This window comes from Cutaneotrichosporon oleaginosum, assembly GCF_008065305.1.
Source record: "Cutaneotrichosporon oleaginosum strain ATCC 20508 chromosome Unknown ATCC20508_contig04, whole genome shotgun sequence".
Taxonomy (NCBI): domain Eukaryota; kingdom Fungi; phylum Basidiomycota; class Tremellomycetes; order Trichosporonales; family Trichosporonaceae; genus Cutaneotrichosporon; species Cutaneotrichosporon oleaginosum.
Window position 1 is genome coordinate 746874 of NW_027072173.1, and position 23888 is coordinate 770761.

At 61.4% G+C, this 23888-nt stretch overlaps 12 protein-coding genes across 12 annotated transcripts; 6 read left to right on the forward strand and 6 right to left on the reverse strand.

Annotated features, from left to right (window-relative positions):
- Positions 1-2189: 2189 nt before the first annotated feature.
- On the reverse strand, positions 2190-3839 carry COLE_04748 (uncharacterized protein; the record flags this gene model as incomplete). Its single annotated transcript, XM_018422454.2, has 7 exons — positions 2190-2293; positions 2328-2441; positions 2533-2581; positions 2625-2747; positions 2808-3100; positions 3227-3424; positions 3698-3839. 7 exons carry the CDS (start codon positions 3837-3839, stop codon positions 2190-2192), a joined length of 1023 nt encoding a protein of 340 aa, XP_018280948.1.
- Positions 3840-4099: 260 nt separating this feature from the next.
- COLE_04749 (uncharacterized protein) lies at positions 4100-5361 on the reverse strand (the record flags this gene model as incomplete). The annotated part of the gene is made up of 5 exons (XM_018422453.2): positions 4100-4516; positions 4555-4640; positions 4675-4844; positions 4894-5070; positions 5102-5361. The coding sequence occupies 5 exons, from the start codon at positions 5359-5361 to the stop codon at positions 4100-4102; spliced, it is 1110 nt and encodes a 369-aa protein (XP_018280947.1).
- A 296-nt stretch (positions 5362-5657) lies between these two features.
- On the forward strand, positions 5658-6137 carry COLE_04750 (mitochondrial 54S ribosomal protein bL31m; the record flags this gene model as incomplete). The annotated part of the gene is made up of 1 exon (XM_018422452.2): positions 5658-6137. One exon carries the CDS (start codon positions 5658-5660, stop codon positions 6135-6137), a length of 480 nt encoding a protein of 159 aa, XP_018280946.1.
- Positions 6138-6195: 58 nt separating this feature from the next.
- On the reverse strand, positions 6196-7073 carry COLE_04751 (uncharacterized protein; the record flags this gene model as incomplete). The annotated part of the gene is made up of 5 exons (XM_018422451.2): positions 6196-6280; positions 6315-6488; positions 6521-6840; positions 6875-6962; positions 7006-7073. 5 exons carry the CDS (start codon positions 7071-7073, stop codon positions 6196-6198), a joined length of 735 nt encoding a protein of 244 aa, XP_018280945.2.
- A 327-nt stretch (positions 7074-7400) lies between these two features.
- On the forward strand, positions 7401-8504 carry COLE_04752 (uncharacterized protein; the record flags this gene model as incomplete). Its single annotated transcript, XM_018422450.2, has 4 exons — positions 7401-7515; positions 7547-7746; positions 7777-8073; positions 8106-8504. 4 exons carry the CDS (start codon positions 7401-7403, stop codon positions 8502-8504), a joined length of 1011 nt encoding a protein of 336 aa, XP_018280944.1.
- Positions 8505-8822: 318 nt separating this feature from the next.
- Positions 8823-9731, reverse strand: COLE_04753 (mitochondrial 54S ribosomal protein uL1m; the record flags this gene model as incomplete). The annotated part of the gene is made up of 3 exons (XM_018422449.2): positions 8823-8893; positions 8934-9048; positions 9102-9731. The coding sequence occupies 3 exons, from the start codon at positions 9729-9731 to the stop codon at positions 8823-8825; spliced, it is 816 nt and encodes a 271-aa protein (XP_018280943.2).
- Positions 9732-11020: 1289 nt separating this feature from the next.
- Positions 11021-12895, forward strand: COLE_04754 (uncharacterized protein; the record flags this gene model as incomplete). Its single annotated transcript, XM_018422448.2, has 6 exons — positions 11021-11029; positions 11125-11206; positions 11322-11482; positions 11532-12143; positions 12216-12567; positions 12606-12895. 6 exons carry the CDS (start codon positions 11021-11023, stop codon positions 12893-12895), a joined length of 1506 nt encoding a protein of 501 aa, XP_018280942.2.
- A 571-nt stretch (positions 12896-13466) lies between these two features.
- Positions 13467-14786, forward strand: COLE_04755 (uncharacterized protein; the record flags this gene model as incomplete). Its single annotated transcript, XM_018422447.2, has 5 exons — positions 13467-13749; positions 13784-14040; positions 14074-14153; positions 14185-14243; positions 14341-14786. The coding sequence occupies 5 exons, from the start codon at positions 13467-13469 to the stop codon at positions 14784-14786; spliced, it is 1125 nt and encodes a 374-aa protein (XP_018280941.1).
- A 40-nt stretch (positions 14787-14826) lies between these two features.
- Positions 14827-15494, reverse strand: COLE_04756 (uncharacterized protein; the record flags this gene model as incomplete). Its single annotated transcript, XM_018422446.2, has 3 exons — positions 14827-15018; positions 15062-15293; positions 15403-15494. The coding sequence occupies 3 exons, from the start codon at positions 15492-15494 to the stop codon at positions 14827-14829; spliced, it is 516 nt and encodes a 171-aa protein (XP_018280940.1).
- A 618-nt stretch (positions 15495-16112) lies between these two features.
- COLE_04757 (uncharacterized protein) lies at positions 16113-19165 on the forward strand (the record flags this gene model as incomplete). The annotated part of the gene is made up of 3 exons (XM_018422445.2): positions 16113-16147; positions 16179-16288; positions 16497-19165. The coding sequence occupies 3 exons, from the start codon at positions 16113-16115 to the stop codon at positions 19163-19165; spliced, it is 2814 nt and encodes a 937-aa protein (XP_018280939.1).
- Positions 19166-19437: 272 nt separating this feature from the next.
- COLE_04758 (uncharacterized protein) lies at positions 19438-21306 on the forward strand (the record flags this gene model as incomplete). The annotated part of the gene is made up of 5 exons (XM_018422444.2): positions 19438-19569; positions 19602-19700; positions 19918-20411; positions 20444-20772; positions 20810-21306. The coding sequence occupies 5 exons, from the start codon at positions 19438-19440 to the stop codon at positions 21304-21306; spliced, it is 1551 nt and encodes a 516-aa protein (XP_018280938.1).
- Positions 21307-21439: 133 nt separating this feature from the next.
- COLE_04759 (uncharacterized protein) lies at positions 21440-23472 on the reverse strand (the record flags this gene model as incomplete). Its single annotated transcript, XM_018425220.1, has 5 exons — positions 21440-22272; positions 22309-22486; positions 22520-22782; positions 22823-23193; positions 23435-23472. 5 exons carry the CDS (start codon positions 23470-23472, stop codon positions 21440-21442), a joined length of 1683 nt encoding a protein of 560 aa, XP_018280937.1.
- Between the last annotated feature and the right edge of the window lie 416 nt (positions 23473-23888).

Sequence of the window (23888 nt, forward strand, 5' to 3'; positions counted from 1 at the left end):
CTGAGCTCAATCATTCCCAAATGGCCGCCGTCAAAGCCGTGTTGCAGAAACCGCTTAGCTTGATTCAGGGCCCTCCTGGTACTGGTAAGACGGTCACCTCCGCCTCCATCGTCTATCACCTCGCGAAGATGAACCCCGGCCAAGTGCTTGTCTGCGCTCCGTCCAACGTCGCCGTCGACCACCTGTGCGAGAAGATCCACCAGACGGGCCTCAAGGTCGTTCGTCTTGCCGCCAAGTCGCGTGAGGCACTCGACTCGTCGGTCGCTTTCCTTGCGCTACACAACCAGGTCGCCAACAATGACACCCGTCCCGAGCTCCAGAAACTCATTCAGCTGCGTAATGACCAGGGCGAACTCAGCCAGAGCGACGAGCGCAAGTACAAGTCGCTTGTGCGCGCGTGCGAGCGCGACATCCTCAACGCGGCAGATGTCATCTGCACGACATGTGTTGGTGCTGGTGATCCACGCCTAGCGAAGTTCAAGTTCCGCACTGTGCTCATCGATGAGGCAACGCAAGCAGCCGAGCCCGAGTGCATGATTCCGCTTGTCATGGGCTGCAAGCAGGCCGTACTGATCGGTGACCACCAGCAGCTCGGTCCCGTCATCATGAACAAGAAGGCTGCGCGTGCTGGTCTGTCGCAAAGTCTTTTCGAGCGCCTCGTTGTCCTCGGCAACCGCCCCATCCGCCTGCAGGTGCAGTACCGCATGCACCCCTGCCTCTCGGAGTTCCCCTCTAACATGTTCTACGAGGGCTCCCTCCAGAACGGTGTCACCGCGCCCGAGCGTCTCCGCAAGAACGTCGACTTTCCCTGGCCTGTCACCGATACCCCAATGTTCTTCCACACCAACTCGGGCACCGAAGAGATCTCGTCCAGCGGCACCTCGTTCCTCAACCGCACCGAAGCTTCCAGCGTCGAGAAGATTGTCACCAAGTTCTTCAAGTCGGGCGTTCTCCCCGCGCAGATCGGTGTCATCACACCGTACGAAGGCCAGCGCTCGTATATCTCCTCCTACATGCAGCTGCACGGCTCGCTCAAGAAGGATCTGTACAAGGAAGTTGAGGTCGCTTCCGTCGACGCCTTCCAGGGCCGCGAGAAGGACTACATCATCCTCTCTTGTGTTCGCTCCAATGAGCACCAGGGTATCGGTTTCCTCAACGACCCCCGCCGTCTCAACGTCGCGCTCACCCGCGCCAAGTACGGTTTCGTTATCCTCGGAAATCCCAAGATCCTCAGCAAGCACCCGCTCTGGCTCTACCTTCTGACGCACTTCAAGGACAAGTCGTGCTTCGTCGAAGGTCCGCTCAGCAACATGCAGCCTTGCATGATGCAGTTCAGCAAGCCGAAGAAGAGCCTTTCGGGCGCAATGAATCAGTACCGCCGCTTCGAGACCCCCGCCAACGAGTACATCGAGAAGGGTGAGTAGGCGATCTTAGAACATGACTGACTGTAATAGCCCAGCGCAACGTCGCCGCTGCCGCGCAGCCCAGTCGCTTTGACCCCGCATATTACCGCACACATGACACGATCTCCTACGTGTCGCCCGACGCCCAGTCGGTGGTGTCGCAGGCGTTTCCCCTGTCGGCGATCGGCGGAGGCAAGAAAATGTCGTACACGGGCTACGCATCGTCCGTCATCTCGCAGCAGCCTGCCGAGTCGACTGTGGACAGTACTCATGCGCTGGCACCCATGTCGTCGCGCGCGTCGAGCATTGCGTTCTCGCAGTACGACCGTCTACCGCCCGGACCGGCGCTGAACAGCGGCAATCTCGGCGCGATCGGGGACAAGAAGGGCCTTGGTCCTCGCAAGCTGTCCATCGGCTCCGTTACGCCGTCGGACGCCATCTCGTCGTATGCGTTCGGCTACAAGGCCGGCGACGACGACACGCAGTCCATTGCCCCAAGCCAGGCGGGCGTGACCGACTTCTAGTGGCTGATCACGTCGATTGCTTGCCATACGGCACTTTGTAGGATCAGCAGCAGTGCTACCGCTGGCGCCAGGAGGCCTTGCGCGCTTCCAGCGCAGACTCTGAGCTCCCAAGCGCGCCAGCGACATAGCAGATGTCACTCAGACAGCCACACTGCCGGCAGCCTCGGCGAGCCTTGTGATGCACATGCATGCCCAGTTTCTATTGCTGACAGGGTATAGAGACAAAGAGTACACCAAAAGAACTGAATGGATCGAGAGCCGCCTACCCGCGCCCCGTGATGCGCTTGTACTCGTTGCCAATGAGCTCGTTGGCGACGAGCGTGATGACCGTGTGCGGGGCGATACGAAGGAAGTGCGCGGTGGTGCCTGGTGTAAGCGGTGAATGGAGTCGCAGACATACCCTTGTACCACCCCTTGATGCCCTCGGTCTTGAACGTCTTCCAAAGGCAGTCAATGGGGTTTGAGTACAACGCGCCGCGCGTCTTGCCGGTGACGGGGTCGGTGACGGTGTTTTCTACGGTCAGCGGGGCTGAGCGAAGGATGGAGGACTGCCGTCGGCAAGAGTGCAGTCAAATCCACTCCATGCAGTAATCAGCGCAACTCACGGTTATACATGCGCGTAAGAACAGTGTCTGCGGGCTGCATGGCGGCGCACTGATGTCAGCTTGTCTCGATCGATAAACCGCGGATCACTCACGACAACCACGCCCGACACGCCTGATGCGGCGAGGTACATCGCGAAGCCATCATTCTTGATGATGCCGTACTTCTTGAAGATGTACTTGGAGTAGTTGTACGACGGGAGCTGAACCGACGAGCCCTGCTGTTAGCCTCTCCTGGCGCCTCTGAAGGTCTTCATCCGCCCGCTCGCCAGACTTACACACGCCGTTCGGAGGATGGCCGCCGAGACACCCTGGTACAGCCCCTTGATGCCGTTCGCGCGCACAATCGTGCTCAGCGCATCCCACGAGTTGCGGTAGTAATGCTGCGCACCGACGGGCAAGACGGGGCTGTACGCCTGCATGCGCGCCTTGATGAGGAAGAGCGGGCTGCCAAGAGTCGCGCCTATACACCCTGTCGTCGCGCCGGCCATGATGGCCGTCCATGCTACGCCGGCGTCCGGGACATACCCGGCCGTGCGGTTGATGATATGCCGCACAGGCTCGTAGAATCCTGCTGTCAGATGTGTTTCGCGCCGGGGGCATGGCCACACGAGCTCCTGACCCCACCATGGGCAGCTTGGCAAAGCAACGTCCTAACGAGCCAGCTCGCCCGATGCCACAATTTTCGCTCACTCACCCAGACGCGATCCGTTCAGGAGAATCTGGTATCCGTACGCCGGGAGCAGACCGCGCTGCAGGCCGCGGATGCCCTCGTTCCGCCATGTCTTGCGGAACACGTCCCACACGTTCTTGTACACGCGTGGCGCGTTCGCGTCGGCCTTTACCAGCTCGCCCTGCAGCTGCAGACGCGTCTTCATCGTCTCGGCGACGTTGGCTGTGTGTCAGCATAGCTGGTGAATGCAGGAGCAAGGAAAAGTTGGTGACTGAGTATGCGTGAAGGAAGATGGTTGGTGAGATGACTCGGGTGGAAGTGGTTAGTCGCCTCGAGATCACCTGGACTCGAGAGATCGAGACTACGCGAACCAGCATAGCGTGGTCAGAGAGATCAGAGCTCGCTCTCCTCCACCAATCTCCTGTTCCTCACCCTCCTACCCGCATCCACCACCGCTCCCTCCCTTGTCCATCCCGGCCCACCATCGCGACTCACTGACGGTGACAGCCGCGCACCCCGCCAAACCGCCCACCATGAACATCTCGCCGAGGGAAAGCGGGACTCTTGTCGGTGCGGCCGCAGCCGCGGCGGCGGCGACGGGCTCGTCGCGCTTGTCGAGCGCGGCAGGTTGAGACATGGCTTGGAGGGTGATGGGCAACAAACACAAGTGGAGGGAGCGACTTTTGAGTCAGGTTCCTCGGGCTCGGCCGAGCGCGGGAGCATTTATCGGCTAATGCTATTCTTGTCCCGATGTCGGCGACTATGCATGCAGTTTGTATGTATCTGTCTATGGGCTGGGAGCTGCTAGATGCATGGTGCGTGCAGGCAGAGAGGACGGAGTAGGAGGTGGTAGGTGACTGAAGCGAAGGCACAAGCTCCGGCCGGGGTGGGCGCGCCTCACTCGAGGAGCCATGGGCGCTCTGCCCAGAATGGCTTCTCCTTGATGATGTCGGTGTGGAGGATGACTATTGGGCCCGACCGCCCGTCGAAGGGCTTCGGTGCCTTCTTCTTCTTCTCTTTCTTCTTCGGCGTCCCTGCAGGCGGGTTGGACGGCACTGGTGAGGATGCCGCAGCTGTCTGCTCGCCTTGTGAGATCTCTGGAGTGAGAGACCCCGAAACTTCCGGCGTCGCGGCGTCAGAAGCTTCTGTATCTTCCAAGCTCGGTCCCGGCTCATCACGCTTCGATGGGCCCTTCGTCAATCTGGGGTCGGTCCGTACGAGCACTGAGCCCTTCTTGAAGTATTCGGGCAAATTGTTGTAGTTGACCTTGAAGCGGGAGAAGAGCAGCTCATTCTTGTTATCGGAGAATGTGCCCTGCAAATTAGATACGAAAGTCAGTGCGTTTCTCCTACCTCTAGGAGCTTAGTGGCCTCGGTGCCCGACACACCGTCGTGCCGCAGCGCCCAGTAGCACGTGTTGTGAAGGTTGTTTATGTGGGCTGGCGTGAGCTAGGCCCCCACAGACTAGCTTACTGTCCACTTGCCGCCACGAGAAGTAGTCCCGCACCTCCTTCGCTGAAGGGTAGAGGACAACGCGAGAGTCGAAGGTTGGTGGGTACTTCAGAGGTGTATTGGGGAAGAACTCGCTCCAGTAGAAGACATAGTTCGACGTGAAGACGGACGCGACGGTCGAGTTGATCTTACTGATCGTCAGAAGCACTCCAGCTTGTCGTTCGTTCGCCACGAGCTCACCTTCTTCGTCGTCCGTACACGCTCGCGTCGCGTCGCATAAGGAAGCTGTACTCGTCACTCTCGCCGAACGCGAGCACAATATCCGGGAACTCCTGCATCACCGCCTTGGCTGCGCGGTTCATGAGATCCAGCGCGCGGATGTCGTTCGGTTTCTCGAACTCGTGTGCGTGACAGAACCTAATGTAAGTGCGGCCAGAGCATTACGCACTTGGTGAACGCGTGACCATCGACGCGAATTACAGCAAAGGTGTTCGGCATGAGTGGGTCGGGAAGCTCATAGCTTTTGACGTATTCGTACTGTGAATTGGCCATTGTAGGCGGAGTGGTGGTGAGGGTGCGGGACGACTTGGGCGAAGGGCTTGAGGGGGGCGAGGGGGCAAAGGGAGTCGCGAGCACGCGTGATGAATGAATACAGAGCAGCCTTTGCTCTAGACTAAAGAAGGAGACGCGCGATGTCGCGGCAAGCATGCAAGAGAAGTCGAAATGAGGACACCGCCGCCTCGATGTCAAAATACAGCTTGACTCACCTCCACTTCCGCCCACGTGAACCAGTATCCCACGGTGGACGCCGATATCCTGCGATCCTCCGAGCTGGCTGGAAAATGTCTGTCGCCGAGCCCTCAACAACATCCACCCCGTCAACCACGCCGAACCACCCACGCCCACGCCGCGCGACACACGAGCCGACGACCGAAAACCCCCCGCTTTTCAAACGGCATAGTCCCTGCCCCCGCCCCCCCTCCCCCATCCCGTCCTCTGTCGCAATGTCCCTCGCCCGCCCATCCACTCCCCTCTCGCGCGGTCTCCGCAGCGCCGTGGGCTCGGCCTCCTCCTCGCGCGCGGCATCGTACCAGCGTCCCCCAACGCCATGGACATCCAAGAACCACCTCAAGCCCAAGGTCGCGCTGCCCAACCCCCTCCCGCCGCTGTTCCCGCAGAAGGTCGTCCTCTCGGACGGGAGCACATTCACGTCGTACTCGACCGCGCCGACGCCCGCGATCCTGCGCATGACGCGTGACGTGACGAACAACCCGCTGTGGGCGCCGGGCACAGAGCGCCGTGGCGTCGGGGACGGCGTGGAGGAGGGCCGTGTGGGGCGATTCCGCCGCCGCTTCGAGGGCGCAGGGCAGAAGGGCGCGCAGAAGAGCGCGTTCGGCGACGCAGACCTCCAGTGGATGTCCGAGGGCGCCGTGTCCGAGAAGGCGCCGGCGCAGAAGAACGCAAAGGCCGCCGGCAAGAAGTAGACGCTCCGCATATGCACTGTTCTCATACACCGATAGTACAAACTGCTAATACACCGCTCTATGGCTCGGCCTTCTCGACCTTTTCTACCTTGCCCGCCACGTCGTCGGGATTGTATAGATGTTCTCCGAGGAGCTTGTTCATTCTGCGCGAGTCAGCTTGGACGGTCGGGATCCTACGTGAACATGTGCAGGCGATCCGTCTTGAACAGCGCCTTCATCTTGTCGTCGCAGAGGATGAAACGCTTGTCCGATGGATCTTGCAGGTCGTGCGCCTTGATGTGTGCCCACAATGCCTTGACTGTCTGTGGACGCGACAGCTGCTCCTCACCCGTGAAGGATGCAAGCTCGTGACTGGTGTCAGCTCGATCCGCTTTTATCCTCACCTCAGGATCATGGGCTTGTTGAACGCGCCGCCGCCGCCTCCCGCGCGTTTCTTCTTGGGCTCGTCATCATCCGAGTCCGCCTTGCGCTTTTTAGCCTTCTTCTTCTTCGGTGCGGGTGCAGCGGTTCTCCGTGCGCCCCGCCCACCACGGACTGCTGCGTCATACTCGGCCTGCATGCGCGCGGCGAGCTCCGCATCGTTGTCCTCAGCCTTCGCGCGGCCAGCGAGAGGCTGCGAGGACGCGGGTGGCGACGCCGACTCGGGTTTGGTCTTGACCTTGTCTTCTTCCGCGTCGCAGAGTTCCTCGTAGATCTCGCCGATCTATGTCAGCGTCAGAGGTGGAGGGTATCCGCACAATCGCATCTATGTCCGCCTTGTGTTCCTTGATCGCGCTTTCGTCCTCTCCCGCGGCGACTAGTTGCTTTCGCACGCCCTTCGCCGAGCTTCAGTCAGCTAAAACGAGCTAAGACGGTGATGCGGACGCACATGGTGTTCAGGTCGCTGCTCTGCAGGATGCTCCGGATGCGGGGCTCTAGGTTCGCCGCGTACTGCATCAGTGCACTGATGGCGAGCTCCTGACTTACGGATAACATGATGGACAGCTAAACGCGTAGCTTAAGAGTCAACCCTGAGAAGTATATGAGCACGGGGATGGATGACGAGCAGAGTGTCCCAGAGTCGAGTTATCGAGATGAGTGTTGCAGGGGTACATGCTCCTCAGTGACGCCTGGTCCAGCCACTGGATCCGGACAGTACGCGTTCTCCGTCCCACGTGACTCACTCCCGATCGGCCTCATGTGCCTGCCTGCTCAGTTTCAAGACGCGGGCCGCAATCGTGTTCACCGACGCTCTTTTCTCACTCACGCCCCACATTCATTACCATGCGCGTATCATTCTACGCGCTGTTCGCGCTCATCTGTGCGCTCACAGCATATGCATTCGACGCCCTCGACCACGAGGTCTTCGACCTCGTCGCGGCCCTCGAAGCATCAGAGGGTGAGTCCGGCACGCTCCAGTCTAACAGCAGGCAAGGGCACGTCGTTCTACTCGTTTCTCGGCGTCGAGCCGTCCGCGTCCAACGCCCAGATCACCAAGGCGTACCGCAAGCGCTCGCTCGAGCTGCACCCGGACAAGAACCCGGGCGTAGCGAATATCCAAGAACGCTTCGCGCGGCTTGGTGTCATCGCGCAAATCCTCCGCGACAGCACCAAGCGCGAGCGGTACAACGTGAGTTAACACACGGCGGCGCTCACGCAGTTCTACTACAAAAACGGCGTGCCGACCTGGAAGGGCCTCGGGTACGCTTACTCGCGCTGGCGCCCAGGACTGGGCTTCGTGCTCGTCTTCCTCACCCTCCTCACGTCTGGGCTGCACTACGTCGTCCTCCGCATGAACTATACCCGTGACACGCGCCGCGTGACGTACTTCACTGAGGCGGCGCGCAAGGCTGCCAGCGGCGCCAAGGGCCGCCGCAAGGTCCGCGTCCCCATGGTCGAGGGCATGGTGGGCGGCGAGTCGCTCGAGCTCGTCGTCGACGGCGGGACCGTGCTCCTGGTAAGCTCGAGGTTTGGACAGGCTGACATTAGCCGCACGCCGACGGCACCGCTACCCCCCTGTCGTCTCTTGCGCCCGAGCCGTCGCTTTCGAAGACGTGGCCAGCGCAGCTGTCGCGCGGCGTCTGGGCCAAGCTCGCGAAGAAGCAGATTGGGGACGAGGCCGAGCTCGAGGACGAAGAGGAGGAAACCTCGGCGTCTGAGGTCGAGGGATACGATGTGCAGGAGGGCACGCCGACGCCGGCCCCGCGCAAGTCGCGCGCCGCTGAGCTGCGTGCCCAGCGCCTCAAGAAGGACTCGCCGGGTACCTCCACGGCTGAGACTACTGAGGGCGAGGAGGACAGCGCCGCCAGCGGAGCCGAGGGCCGCCGCAAGAAGGTGGGCGGCAAGGCGGCGGGTGCGCGCCGGCGCAAGATGGGGATGAAGAAGTAGACTTAGAGATGCATAGAGTGGTGCAGCTGGTGGGGAGGGTGGTCTGGGCTCAATCACTGGCCTTCAGCCAAGCAGGCATGTGCAGTACGTGGCCAGTCGATGTTGTCCTGCTTCTCCTTTGTAACCTCTGGCCGCAGGCACCAGCATAGAGGACTCCGCCGCAGTCATGCAGGTTGAGGGCTGACCATACTCTTGAGTGTATCATGCTCCTTTTCGTGTCGCTCACACCAGTCTTGCTACCGCCTGTACTCCCTTGCCCGCCGCTTACTGCCCGAACCTATGCATAATGCTGAGATGTGCGTATACCAACCACCGAGTCTAGATCATGTCCTTGATCTCGATACTCGGCCCCTGGGTAGTCTCGATGCGCACGCGAGTGAGCTTGCCGGCTGCTCGTCAGCTTCTGTAGCCGTGGAATGCAGCACTCACCCTTGTTGACGCGCGCCAAGGCAGATTCAGAGTTTGAGAGCTTGACGGACTGATCGCGGATGTGGTCCATGAACAGGCGGACGTTCTGGGTGATGTCGGCGGCGGCAAAGGTCATCTGCAGGTTAGTGATGCTCCATGTCAAGAGGCGTCGTAGCCGCCCAAACTCACCCTGCCGACGGGTGCCTTGACTGTACCAAGCTTGTTGGCCTTCCACTCGATGGAGCCACCAGCCTCCTCGACGAGGCGTCCCAACTCGACGCCTTCGCCGACGGTCCCGCGCTTCATGTTCGGCATCAACCCCTTTGGACCGAGGAAACGAGCGAGCGACGCGCTGACGAGCGGCATCATACCGGCCGTAGCAAGACACTTTGTGGGCACGATCTCGCCGCCGAGGATCTTGGGGAAGAGGTCTTGGCCGCCGACGATGTGTGCGCCGGCCTCGCGCGCGGCGTTCGCGGCGGGCGAGTCGGCCTCGGCGAAGACGACGATGGTATCGGCGACACGGCGCGGGTCGTGCGGCAGCGAGATGCGTCCACGCAGCGGCGGCGCGTTAGGCTTGTTGTGCTTGGTCGCGACTTCCATGTTGAAGGCTGAGTGGGGGGAGGCGATTTCGAGGGCGCGCAGCACGCGGATTGCTTCGTCGAGCGGCAGCGCGTCTTCGGGGTTGGTTTGCACGGCCTTGGCGGCCTTGGCCTTGGGCTTTGGCTTCTGGGCCGCGAAGACGCGCGCGGTCGTGCTCAGCGCGCGCGCGGATGGCCCGGCGTGCCGTAAGGAGAGGCGGGCGGCGGAGAGGGACATGGCGAGAGAGGGGGGGGGGGGGGGAGGGAAGGTGAGGAAAGGGGAGGAGAGGACGAAGAGAGGAGGTGGATGCCCTCAATGAAAGGGGATGGTCACTCGGGAGTGGTGGTCGCAGTCGGCGTTGTGGAGTAATGCGCGCGTCGCCGTCGGCGTGGTTGAGATAGGTGTATGCGCCGGAGCAGTCTCCCGACTTTCCACTTTCTCGGCGACGGACAAAGTCGAGGAGGGGGATGGACGGAGGCAATTCCGCGTGGGTATTATCACTGAACCACATGGCAGTGGGAGTGTTTACATGACACATAATACAGATGTAAAGTAAGGGTAATCGGCGATCGGGCCGTTTCTGGGATGGAGCACGTGGTGCAGCGGGGGCAGAAGTGCGGCATGCGCGGCATGAAAGGTCCGCATTTGAGGAATCGAGATATGGGCAGTCAGGGAGACGAATGCCGCTGCCGGCGGCACCTGACGTGGGGAGGAATATGATTGGCTGAGAGGACCCCCACTGCTTGAGAAGCGCCCCTGAGGTCATTGTCCAGGATGGTGACTGTGCTGACGCCTGTGTGTGATGCCTTCCCTCCCGCCCGCTCCCCCAAGAGCTCACCTTTTTCTACATCTCATCCTCACTCTGTACGCGTCACTCCATCCCTCTTGTCTTCAACATCGTCTGCTCTTCTTCCTCTGACACGACGACAACTGCTACCATCCTCAATCGAGCAGCAGCAGCAACAGCAACAGCAACAGCAACAACAACAAGAACAGCAGCAGCCTCGTCCTTGTCCGCCATCACACACGCCGTCCCCATCACACCCCCGTTTCTGCCACAACAACAATGACCTCGTGAGTAGACTCGGCGTAGTCTCAGACACACCCTCATCGGCCCCCCCATGTCCGTCATTATCGCTTCTCGTTTCAAGCCATCGCACGTTTTTCCTTTCATCCCTCCTCCTCCTCCTCCTCCTCCTCCTCCTCCTCCTTACTGTCTTTCTCACTCTCTCACTCTCTCTCTCTCTCTCACACACACTCTCCCATCACTCCTCACTCTCACTCCTCACTCTCACTCCTCACTCTCACTCCTCCCCCAACCACCCCCAATCACACCCATCATCATGCTCGTCCCAGTCGAACGTGCTCCCCTCTCCCCATCCACAACCTCGTCTCCCAACCTCTCTAGACGCCCTTCTCTCATGGACCTCTCTAACTCGCAATACAGCCAGTCCTCGAGCTCCCAGATCGCATGGCTTGCCGGCCTCAACCCCCACTTCGACTCCCCCACTGGGGACCAGAAGTTTATGCGCAAGGTGAGTAGCAACCTTCCACTCCACCCCCGCACTGGCGTCTCTGGCCTCTGCCACCCGCCTTCGCCTTCTTTGACTGTATCTGACTACCATCACAGACTTCCATCATCGGCACCATCGGTCCCAAGACTAACAGCATTGACATGATCACCCAGCTGGCTGATGCTGGTCTCAACATTGGTACGTGGAATGATCTGAGCGCAACCTTTCTTCACCGTTCTCTCCCTCTTCCCTGCAATTGCTCTCGCCCCGTGCTCCCCCCCCCCCCCCCATCACGCTCACGCACGTTTCACAGTCCGCATGAACTTCTCCCACGGCTCTTACGAGTACCACCAGTCGGTCATTGACAACGCCCGCGAGGCCGCAAAGCGCAGCCCCGCTGGCCGCCCCATTGCCATCGCCCTTGACACCAAGGGCCCCGAGATCCGTACCGGTCTCATGGCCAACGAGTCGGACGTAAGTCACCACCAGGGTAGCGTTTTGGATTGGCACTGACCTTGCGCAGGTTCCCATCCCCGCGGGACACGAGTTCTGGGTGACCACCGACCCCTCCTTCGCTGAGGCGGGCAACGCCGACCAGATCTTCATGGACTACCCCAACCTTCCCAAGGTCACCGCGCCTGGCAAGTACATCTTCGTTGATGACGGCATCCTGTCGCTTCAGGTCGTCTCGATTGATGGCGCCCGTCTCCGCGTTAAGGCCCTCAACGCCGGTACCCTGTCCTCGCGCAAGGGTGTTAACCTTCCTAAGACCCACGTCGACCTCCCCGCCCTTTCGGAGAAGGACAAGGCCGACCTCGCTTTTGGCGTGCGCAACAATGTCGACATGATCTTTGCCTCGTTTATCCGCCGCGCCCAGGACGTCCGTGACATCCGCAAGGCGCTCGGCACTGAGGGTGCAGGCATCAAGATCATCTCCAAGATTGAGAACGAGCAGGGCCTCACCAACTTTGACGAGATTCTGCGCGAGACTGACGGTGTCATGGTTGCCCGTGGTGACCTTGGTATCGAGATCCCCGCCTCGCAGGTCTTCCTCGCCCAGAAGATGATGATCGCCAAGTGCAACGTCGCCGGCAAGCCCGTCATTTGCGCCACCCAGATGCTCGAGTCGATGACTGTGAGTGTCTCCTCACGCCCGATCTCGGGAATCAGATCCACTGCAACTGTCAGGGGCGCAAGCTGACATCAGGTCAACCCACGCCCTACCCGGGCCGAGGTCTCTGACGTCGCCAACGCTGTCCTTGACGGCGCTGACTGTGTCATGCTTTCGGGAGAGACTGCCAAGGGCAAGTACCCTCTTGAGGCCGTCCGCATGATGGCCGAGACCGCATACGTCGCCGAGTCGGCCATCTCGTACGCACCTCTGTTCGACCAGCTTCGTGCCCTTACCCCTCGCCCCACTGAGACCGCGGAGACGCTTGCTCTTGCTGCCGTCGCCGCCTCGATGGAGCAGGATGCCGGCGCCATCATTGTCCTTTCCACCTCGGGTGTCTCGGCGCGCCTCATCGCCAAGTACCGCCCCTCGTGCCCCATCATTTGCGGTGAGCTTGCCTCTTTGACAACCCAAGCTGATATCCAGTCACCCGTAAGGACCAGACCGCCCGTCAGCTCCACCTTTCGCGCGGCGTCTACCCCGTGTGGTACCCTGAGCCCCGTGGTGTTCCTCAGGAGAAGTGGCAGATCGACGTTGACAACCGTATCCGCTACGGTCTCAAGGTCGCCGTCAACCTCGGCATTGTCAAGCCCGAGGCCACCGTTATCGCTGTGCAGGGCTGGAAGGGCGGCCTTGGCCACACCAACACCCTCCGCATTCTCTCGGTCCCCACCGACCCATCCGACCTCGAGATTGCCTACATTGAGCGCGAGTAAGCGCCTATCGATGCGAGTGAGCCAGCCGCCCCTTGTGCGTATATCCCGGCGCTGCTCCGCTGCCGATCTGGAAGGGAGATATATGATTTCTGTTTCCTCGAGACGAGTTGGGAAGGCGCGGGCACATTGGCCAAAGCGCATACCGCTCTGTCACTGTAATAGGCTCGATGAAAGCAGAGGAAACTCTGCACGTATAGACTGCAAGTGGACTGAACGGTGTAATGGATCGCGCATTGTTGGCGTGGACAACCTCCACCTTTGCTGTTGTTGATGCTCGGCACGTTCGGACAGGCACGGAATCCGGTGGCCAATAATTTCGGTGAAACGTGCACACTTTGCGCGTCGCTCCATCTCCCCGCCGATCCTCCACCGATCGTCGATCGTCAAGGCCTCGGCTCGTCTTGATCTTCTTGACATTGCTTCTTTATTCGCCCGCCATTGCCCTTGGTATACTCTCAAAAGACAGCAGGTCTGTCCTTGTTCCATGCCGGCCACACCGACGCCCTCTTGCTCCACACCATCCGCGGTGGCCCGCCCGCTTTCCCAACCCTCGGCCTCGGCCTCGCAAATAATGACCAAGGCGGCATCCGCGCGAGATGCCGCCTCCAAGGCCGCGTCACATGCGTCGCGCGTTGCCGCCTCACACGCCGTCACGAAGCTCGCCGCGCCCGCCATCGCCGCCCCCCGGGCCTCGTTAGCGAGCGCGCTCACGATCTCCCTCGTGTCGTTGGCGAGCAAGGCGTTCCTGCGCGCCACGACGGCTGTGCGAGTCTCTGGCGAGGACACGCTGTACTCGGCTCTCGGGATTCACGGGCGCGGTACAGAGTGGCAGCGGAGGCGGGGTGTGATTACGAGTGCGTGTTGCGTGGTGGTTGCAGCTGACCCTAGTCGCGAACCACAACTCGGTCGTCGACGACCCCATGATGTGGTCCGTCCTCCCCACAACGACATACTTCCCCTTCGCGCGGCCGCGGTATACCTGTGCCAACAACCGGTGGACGCTCGGCGCGAGCGATGTCATGTTCACGAATCCCGTGCTGAGCAAGTTCTTCGGGCTCGGGCAGGTCATCGAGACGGTGCGCGGGGGCGGGATATACCAGCGCGGCGTAGACGACGCGATCCGCAAGCTCGAGGAGGGGGGATGGGTGAGTCCGGCGAAACGAAAGGGCTGACGCCAGATCCACCTGTTTCCAGAAGGCCGCGTGAACCAGGCCAAGTCGAACCCCGAAGGCGGGATGCACCGGTTCAAGTGGGGCGTGTGAGTGTGTTGCAGGCGACGCTGATGACAGTGGGCGCATTATCATGGACTCGGAGGTCATGCCGGAGATCATCCCAATATGGATTTCAGGTGGGTCGAGTATGCCAGAGAACGAAGGCCCGCTTTGATTCTAGCCGCAAGGCTGCGCGATCGCGGGCACGCTCCTCCACTCACTTGCTCACACCAGGCTTCGACCAGATCATGAACGAGTACCGCAAGTGGCCGCGCTTCATCCCGCGCGGCGGCGCGACCGTGTCCATCACCGTCGGCGAGAGCCTGACGCCGCTCGTCGCGCCGATCGTAGACGCGTGGCGGGCGGGATTACCACGCGCAGCCGCACCAAGCCATCTCAGCTCTGAAGCGACGGCGCCCACACGGGCGGAAAGCGACGAGGCCGCCCTCCGCGAGCATCAGGACCACCACGCCGACTACCTCTCTGGCGCGTTCGATCCGGACGAGAGCACGCGGCGCGAGATCACCGCGCTCCTCCAGAACGGGTTGCGGAGTCTCGGCGAGCAGGTGGAGGGCGAAGAGGGGCGATTTGCGAACGGCGCATGGAGCCAGAGCCGGAGGCGCGAGTGCGCGAGCGGCTTGCCTGCGCCCGAGGTCGAGGTTGCGCGGAGTGCGAGGTAGGAGGTGGGACGTAGACATCATTGCATTATCATGGACATAGCTACGAGTACATGCCTGAGAAGGCCTCGCGGCCCTCCTCTCGCCTAGCGGGGAGTTGCCGCGGTCCGAATAGCGTGTGGAAGAGCGCAAGCATCTGCTCGGTTTGCCGCTGCGCCTCGATCGTGTCGCTCGTTGCTGCGTCGACCGGGTTGGCGGGGTCGACTTGTGAGCGGCAGAGAGGGCAGGTGTTGTTCTGGCGTTAGCCAAGATCCGGCTTGTTTTTCACCAATACCTACCAGCGTCAACCACTGCTTCGCGCACCGTGCACACACGACATGTTTGGCTGTACACGGCAGCTCCCGCAGCCCCAGCGCCTCCGTGTCCCCGAAGAAACTCTCCGAGGCCAACGCGTACTCCTCCTCCGTCTCGATAGCTGCGAGGGTCTGCAGACAGACAGGGCATGACTCGCCGCGTGGCACCGTCTTGGGGCGCGGGAGAGCGGCGATGAATTCTGGGCGGGCGCCGCGGCTGTGGTAGGTCGAGCGAGCAGTGGAAGACGAGAGTGAGCGAGCAGAGAAAACACAAGTCCCAGATGAATGGCGTCAGTGCCTGCACAAGGGCAAAGGGGAGGACTCACCCCGGCGGCACAGATGCGAACAGCTCCTCATAGATCTCCTCATCGACCATGATGCCGCCATGGGCTTGCGTTGCCGCGTCAATCTGCGCCATGAAGTCGTCGAATGAGACCGGGGGTGAACGAGCTGCGTATGGAGAAGACTCTGAGTTGCTCATCGTAGCTGAGTGAACGTCAAGATGGAGATGGAGAGGTGGCAAGCATGTTGACGCGCGTCGTGGATTGCCTCCACCTCCCCGCCTCCACTTTGCCGCCATTCTCAGACCGAGCGAACAGTGCGACCTTAGAACTCGAAGTATCACCTTCCGTCGAAGCGAGAGCAGATAGCTAGCATCCCCAATTCAGCACGCCTGTTCTCTGGTTTGCACGTTGTATGCTTCAGAGCTACAGCTAAGCTGAGAGTAAGGCCCGTAAAGCCGCCTTGGACCAAGTCGGAATAATAATGACGTGTGTGTGATATGACCGCGACTGACTTTGGTTATGGATGCCTCAGGGCGCCAGGACATGAGCACAACAACATGACCGCACACATCTCTTTCTTCCCACCTCTTCTTATTTCTCCTGCCTTACACACACCCATTGTCACCGCATCCAGCCTCCATCCACCCCGCACCCACCCCCTATCATCCACTTCCTATCACACCGAAGTCACCTGCAGTGTTTGATCACAACTCCACTACACCAGTACACAACCGACCTCGGTTCCGTGGACTATGGACGAACTGAGTGAACACGCCATTCTTTGGAAGTGCGTTCTCTTCCAACAACGCTGACAGCAGCTCCGCTGCGCTTACCAGCCTCAAGCGTCAGCAGCTTATGAGTCTTTCCAAGCGCTACGGACTCAAGGCTAGTGGCAAGAACGTTGAAATGGTCGAGCGTCTTTACGACTGTGAGTCAGCATTGTCCAATAGAACCTCTCCTACGTCGTCCTTCAGCCTCCCTTGATCATCGTTCTCTGGCCCCTATTTTGCAATCTCTGTTGTTTGTCCATCCTCTCTTCATCTGTCCTCCACGCATCCCTCCATCCATCCTTCCATACATACGTCCATACATACGTCCATCCACCCCATCCGCCCAACCTCACTCGCTAATATCAGTCGGCCAGACCCTCACGCCCAGTGCAAAGGCAATTTTTGACCTCGCGACCCAGAGCTGTCCCGAGAGCCCCACCAAGTCTCCATCCAAACCCATGCCTGAACGGATGGGCGAAAGTCTCACCCCACCCCAAGCCCCTGCTCTTACTAGGGTTAAGCAGTCTCGCCCCTCTACTATCTCTCTGGCCCGCCGCGGGTCCTGGGAGGTGATCGACAGCGACGACGCCAGCCTTGTTGAGGAGGAGGAGGATAGTGACGACCCAGCCAATTGGAAGAGTGCAACGAACGGCGCAACCCTCGACGGCGACAAGTACGCATCCATCGGACGCGGTGTTGGCTCGCTCCGCTCCCTTGCCTCCTCCATCCGCAGAACGGCGTCGCGCACGATGTCCAAGGAGAGCCCCACTTCCAACATCGTTTTCCCCGGTACAAGTTCCGGCATGGATGTTGATGAACCTGAACCGGTTGAGGAGATCCTGTGTCCCTCCCCCGCATCCACCGTCGGCATACCCAAGCGGATACACGAGGAGGATAGTCACCACCGGCCTTCCACCATTCGACTCGTCTCCCCTGCTGAGAGCATGGTCAACATCTTGGAGACCGTGCTCGTCGAGACCGACAAGCTGCCCCTCACAGGTGACAGCTCCGTCGCCGTCATCAAGGAGCGACTCTCAACGCGTCCGCTTCGGGAGGCGCCAACGCCAACGCTCAAAGATCGCCCCTCCCTTCCTATCCTCTTGTCCCCTGCATCCAAGGCAACGGGTATCTACCCTCAAATCCCCGCATTCGATCCCACCGCGCCTCGCGAGAGCCAGGCCGCTGGGTCCACTCCCGAGCCTGCGATGCCCGGTTCCTTCCCCGGATCGCCTGTCTCGCCGTCCTTTATGTTCGGCACCAAGCAGGTCGTCTCAAGCGACGAGTTCTCTGAAGCCGGCGCCAAGCTTCTAGCCGAGCTCCAGGCCAAGGTGGGCGGCAAGATGACATTTTCCGCCGAGCTCCTCAAGGGTGAGGACGCCGATATGTCCAAAATCTACACACGCAGTGGTGCGGCGAGTGGTACAGCGAGCGCTTCCAGCAGCAAGTTGAGCTCCGACGCCGCCAACACAGCTCCGCAGAAGCCGGGATCGGGGCGGGCCCCTGCTCCCGCTGGTTACGACCGATACGCGGCCGCTCACGCGCGCGAGTTTAGCAAGATGAAGAGCCTGACTTCGATGTCTGGCACGAAGGGTCGCTCGGCTTCGGGCACGAGCCAGATGAAGACGTCGGCCTCGAACCCGGGACTTACAAGCTCCACAGCGCCCAAGCGCAAGGTGGATGAGAAGGTGCCCGAGGCCACGGCTGAGGCGAAGACTTTGCGTGAGAGCAAGCGCTCCAAGACAATGCCGAAGCCAAAGCCCAGCGTTATCGACATGTTCCGCACCCGCACCCAGAGCACCCTCAACTCGCCTGGCAAGGCAGGGAGCCGCACCGGTCTCAAGACCAGCCGCTTTGGATTTTTGAGGAAGAAGGCACCAGTGTCCACCACTCCCCCTCCTGTTGAAAGCCGTGCCAGTATTGCGTCGGAGGGCAGCTATGTCCTGCCGTCTGTCGACGTCCCGGAGGACAAGGTGGAGCCCTCGCGGCTGAGGAAGATGAGCAGCAAACCAGGTCTGTCAATGCGCGCTGTCAAGAGCTCGGCGCCTCCACGCACGAGCGGTCGGTCAGCCTCAGGCTCGACAGGCCCAACACCTCCCTCAACCTCATCAACTCTAACAACTGGGTCATCTCTGGGCACGCGCCGCGGCGCAATCCCAGACTTTGGGCCGCAGAAGCCGTCTTTCCAGCCGCTCAAGGATAACAGCCAGGATCACGGTAGCGCCAGTTCAAGGAAGGGCAGCGCATCTGCGCTTCCCGTCCTGTCCAGGCAGGCAAGCACCAACTCCTTTGGTAGCATCTCCCGCTCTGGTGGTAACCGTAATCTTGCGCGCACCGCCAGCGGCGAGCTTCGGGCCAGTGTTACAACTCGCTCAGGAATGTCCTCTCCCAGCCTGTCGAACATGCGCTCGCCTAGTAACTCAAATCTCCGTGCAACATCCATCTCGAATATGCGAAGCCCAGGTGACATGCGCAGCCCTAGCATGAGCGGTAGCGGCATCCCCCGCACGAGAAGCAGCACACTCCTCGCTCCCACGGCGAGCAGCCTGGCGAGACGGCAGGCAACCGTCAAGCCTTACGCCTCTACTCCTGCTGCCTCTGCCTCTGCCTCCAGCACGGGCTCCGGCTCTGGAACGAGCTCCGCAACCTCTACGCTCCAGGCTAAGCCCGCGCGCCGCCCGCTCCCGCGCCCGCCTACACAGACGACTGGCCTCACCCCCAGTATCGCGGGCATGCTTCAGCCGTTCGGCGAGGCCAGCAGCCGCGCCAACGTGCTCTTCGAGAGCAACTTCCACATCTCGCCCACACCTGCCAAGCTATCCATGAAGAGCCCGCTCTCAAGTCCCACGAAGCGTGCGGCGCCCGTTGCGCACAAGTCGCCGCGCCGTGCCGGAGTGCGTGCCCGCGCAAGTGGCCTCAGCGCCATCAAGGCCGCGGGGCACACCGACGCTGCGGCCATCGCGCAGCGCCGCTCGGAGCTGCGGGGAAAGCAGGAGCGCCTCGCTCAGGAGAAGGAGCTGCGGATGATGCTCGGTTAGGACTTGGTTATCAAACTAAAATTTGCTGTGTTGTTGCTATGTACCAAGATGCCCGTGTACATGCCTTTGTCTGCCCTGCTTTGTTGAGCTGGAATTGCTCTAACGAAAACGTCGTACACGTTGACTGGAACTCACATACCGAGATCCGCAGCCACGTGATTTGTGTGGGCCCCCTCCCGCACGTCTCTTTTCCGCCGGCAACGAACAATCCGTTCGACTCGACTCTCTCCCTCTCCATCTCCATCTCCACCTCATCGTCTATCCACCACACAATGGTAGCCTGGACGCCCTCGTCGTGGCGCGAAAAGCCAATTACGCAGGACGTGACGTATCCCGACGCTGCGGACCATGCGCGCGTCGTGCGCAAGCTCAAACACCTGCCCCCGCTTGTGTCGACCCAGGAGGTGCGACGATGGACGGCGCGGGCTGACCACAGATCGACTCGTTAGCCGAGCAGATGGCTGATGTTGCTGCGGGCAAGGCGTTCCTCCTCCAGGGAGGTGACTGCGCCGAGTTGTTCGACTACTGTTCAGAGGTGAGTCGCCGTCGAAGACTACGCTTTGTTCTCGGGCCTCAGGCCTTTGTGGCGCGTGGTTGTTTGGGTGGACCTCGAGCTTGTGTGTGAGCGTTCCAAGCTCACCGCTGCTGCCCAGTGGGAAGGCTTGGTTTCGGAGTGCGCGAGTTGGTCGCTGTTCTTAGCTCTCACCTTGTTGATGGAACGCCCTTGTGCACATGACTCACGCTAACACCAGACGCCCATCGAGCACAAGCTCTCACTCATCCTCATCATGTCCCTCATCCTGCTGAACGGCGCGCACATCCCCATTGTCCGCATCATGCGCATCGCGGGACAATACGCGAAGCCGCGCTCGAAGCCAACCGAGATGGTGGACATGCCCGACGACAACGGGCAAACGGTAAAGAAGGAGGTGCTGTCGTTCCGCGGCGACAACGTGAACGGGTATGACATGACGGAGCGCGCGCCTGATCCGGACCGCCTCGTCGCGGCCTACTTCCACTCGGCCGCGACGCTCAACTACATCCGGACGCTGCTCAGCTCAGGCTTCGCGGACCTGCACAAGCCGCTGGAGTGGAGCTTCTCGTACGTCCGCAACCCCGAGCTGCAGAAGCAGTTCGAGAACGTCGTCGAGAACCTCCAAGACCGCCTCGAGTTCATGAAAGTCGCGACGGGCGGCGCGGGCGGCAGCGAGCGCGGCGGCACGCGGACCGTCAACATCTTCACCAGGTGAGTTTGCGTTGGTAGCATGCTCACTCCAGCCACGAGGCTTTGCTCCTCGAGTACGAGGAGGCGTTCACGCGCTCGTCGGGCTTCGTCGGGCCGTCCGTCTCGGCGCCCACCTCGCGCCCCACGACGCCGGGACCCAGCCGCTCCGCGTCCATCGCGCGCGGCGAGCGCTCGCCCGCCTCCTCCGGCGTCCTCCCCCCGAAGCGCTACTACAACACGAGCGCGCACTTCATCTGGATCGGCGACCGGACGCGCCAGCTCGACGGCGCGCACATTGAGTACTTCCGCGGCATTGCGAACCCGATCGGCGTCAAAGTCGGCCCGGGCATGCAGCCCGACGAGCTCGTGCGGATGCTCGACAGTGAGTCTGCGTCAAAGGAGGGGAGAGCTTATTCCAGTCCTCAACCCCGACCGCGTTCCCGGCAAAGTGACGCTCATCTCGCGCTACGGCGCTGCCAAGGTCGACGAGTACCTCCCGGCCCACATCGACGCCGTCAAGGCGACGGACCACGTCGTGGTGTGGCAGTGCGACCCGATGCACGGGAACACGAAGACGTCGACGGCCGATGCGAGCCTCAAGACCCGCCACTTCAGCGACGTCATGCACGAGATTACCCGCGCATTCGAGATCCACCGCGAGAAGGGGACTGTGCTTGGCGGCATCCATCTTGAGCTCACTGGCGAACTCAATGACGAGGGCTACTCCGTTACTGAGTGTATCGGCGGCTCGATGGAGCTCGAGGACAAGGACCTCAGCCTCAACTACCGCACGCACTGCGACCCCCGCCTCAATTACGAGCAGAGCCTCGACGTCGCCTTCCAGGTCAGCGATTACCTCGCCGCCGCTAAGAAGGGTCGCAAGCCGCGCGACTTGTTCAAGGCCGCGCGCCAGTAGGCCATCAGGCCGAAAAAGTACGCCGATACCGGCCATATTATCTAGTTTACATCTGTGTACATGCACATATGACATGACTGCGTCCAAAATTGCTGTGAGCGGTATTGCGTCCATCGTTTCTGGCTCGCGACACCTACAAAGCCATGACAATCGCGCGCGCCACGGTAATAGCATGCTTGAGAGCGCGCTCCTCCTCGATCGCCTCGTCGGCAACTTGCACCACTACCTCCCACATCGCCGCTTCGCGGTCAACCTTGGCCTCTTCTGCACTCTCGAGTGCGCGCTGGCGATCTCGCAGAGCCGCCTCCGCGAGGCCCGTTAAGCGGCCCTCCTCCGCCTCGAGGGAGGCTATGCGCGTCTCTAGTAGCACGCGCTCATTCTTGAGGCGGGAAACCTCGGCACGCAGCTCAGCTGCGAGGGGCCGAGCGCGGCGCGGACTGAGAGGCGACGTCGGAGAGAGTGGCGAGCGTGGCAAGCGATGCGACGCCGCCCGGGTACGCGGGTGAGAGTGAGTCTGCGCCGCAATCGCAGAAACGAAATCTACGTCCGTGCTCTCGTGTCCCGGCGGCGTGAGGGCGTGAAAGGATCCACTTGACGCGAGCGAGATGTCCTCTTCACCAATGTGGCCGATACGCATGCTCTGCTCTCGGAGGTAGGCGGAGATCGCAGGCGTGTCGGGCAGAGCGCAGCGTGCGGTGGCAGGCCGTGCCGGCGTCGATTCGAGGCGCTGGGATCGGGCGGGGGTGCGGGTTTTGGAGAAGGGGAGTTTGAAGGACGTAGACTTTTCCGCCGGCGAGGGGGGAGCGGAGAACTTGCTGCCCGTTGAGGAGAACTTGGCGGCGGTAGGCGAGGCTGACTTTGGCGGAGGAGACTTGGGGGGAGATGCGTTGCTGATGCGGCGGCGGAGGGAGGTGCGCAGCTCCTCAACCGAATCTCCTGGGATGGAGACAGTGGGTCGGGCGCGGACTGGGATCAGTTGTTGCGGCGAAGAACAAGGCTCACGCTGCCGGGCTGAGGAAGGGGAGGGTGAAGGTGGAGGCGCGTGCTTGTTTGTGTCCTTCGCGGAGATCTTCGAGTTTCCAAACACTCTGTCAGCCAGCGATAGAGGGCGGCGGATGAGTGAGCGCGTCGTGGTCGTCTTGGGCGGAGGACTCGGCTGCGGCTGGAGCGACTCGACGGACTGGAGTCAATACCAGCACACACGCAAGCCCACCTCTCCTCGAGCAGGTGCGGTGACGCGCTTCGCGCCAGCAAGGACAAGTGGGCGCGCCTCAGATGTCGTGCGCTTTCCGCGCTCCCCGGTCCTATTTGGAGTGAGCTTCTCCGGACCTCTCTGGCTGCGTGGTGGCGTCTCGGGGCTCTCAACCAAAGTCGCCGCGCGGGGCCGCGAGCGCGCCGGCGCGGAGGGCTTGATGCTCGGCGCCGGCCCGGTGCGTGCCGCCGTGAGGGGCGCAGGTGTCTTGCCCTTCTCGACAACTGCGGTCGAAGTCTGCCGTAGCGTCGTGAGGCTCCGCACTGGCCTCAGCGCTGGGGGCTCCTTGGTGGTTGAGAGAGACGAGTTGCTGGAACTTGTGGGCGGGCGCGGGGCTGGTCGGAGACGGCCCAACGAGGGGACCACCGACCTGGTCGATATAGAGGAGGTGCCCGAGCCGGAGGGACGGTGGCTCGGAAGAGGGGCCGGCTTGTGCCGCAATCCCGCCCGCGGTGGCCGGGTTAGCGATGGCTTTCGCTGGTGTCCTAGAGCAGGTGTTGAGGTCACTGAGGTCGCGCTGGATGTTGTCCCAGCGGCAGGCGGTCGGAGTGACTGCGTCGAGCGCGAGCGGGGAAGGCGGGAAGGCTGGACTTGCGGCATCGTTGACCGCGACGAGAGGTGTCGTGACGAGAGGACTGTTGTGATAAGAGGGAGGGAAAGTAACGAGAGACAGAGAGTAAGATGAAGAAGAGAGCGCTTGTAGATGTTATATTATTGTTGTGAGCGATCAGCAAGTGGCCAAGAGACGAGAGACTGAATCAATACCTGATCATCGCGGCGAGGAGGAAAGGATAACACCAGTCGAGTGGAGGTTTGTGCGCGTCGCGTTCGTGCTAACATTCCCGACGCGCCCAGACGCCACCCACCCAGACCGACCCTGGACTTCGCACTCCAGTCTGCTCTATGACAACCATGCTGCATGCTGCTTCTGCCTATCTGTCCTACATCTACGAGCGCGTGACGCACGATTTTAGAGGAGAGTCTCGAGGACCTCGAGGATCTTGTCGCCGACGGCCTGGGTGCCCTTGTCGCCGCCAAGGTCCTTGGTGCGGAAGTCGTAGCCGCCGTCAGCGGACGAGTCGAGGACCTTGCGGACAGCGGCCTCGACGGCGTCGGCCTCCTTGGCGCACCCGAGCGAGTAGCGGAGCATCAGGGCGGCGGAGAGGATCATCCCGATGGGGTTGGCAATGCCCTGGCCCGCAATGTCGGGTGCCGAGCCGTGGATGGGCTCGTAGACGCCCATGATGGACTTGGACGCGTCCGGGGCGCCGGCGAGCGAGGCCGACGGCAGGAGGCCGAGCGAGCCGGGGATAACGGAGGTCTCGTCCGA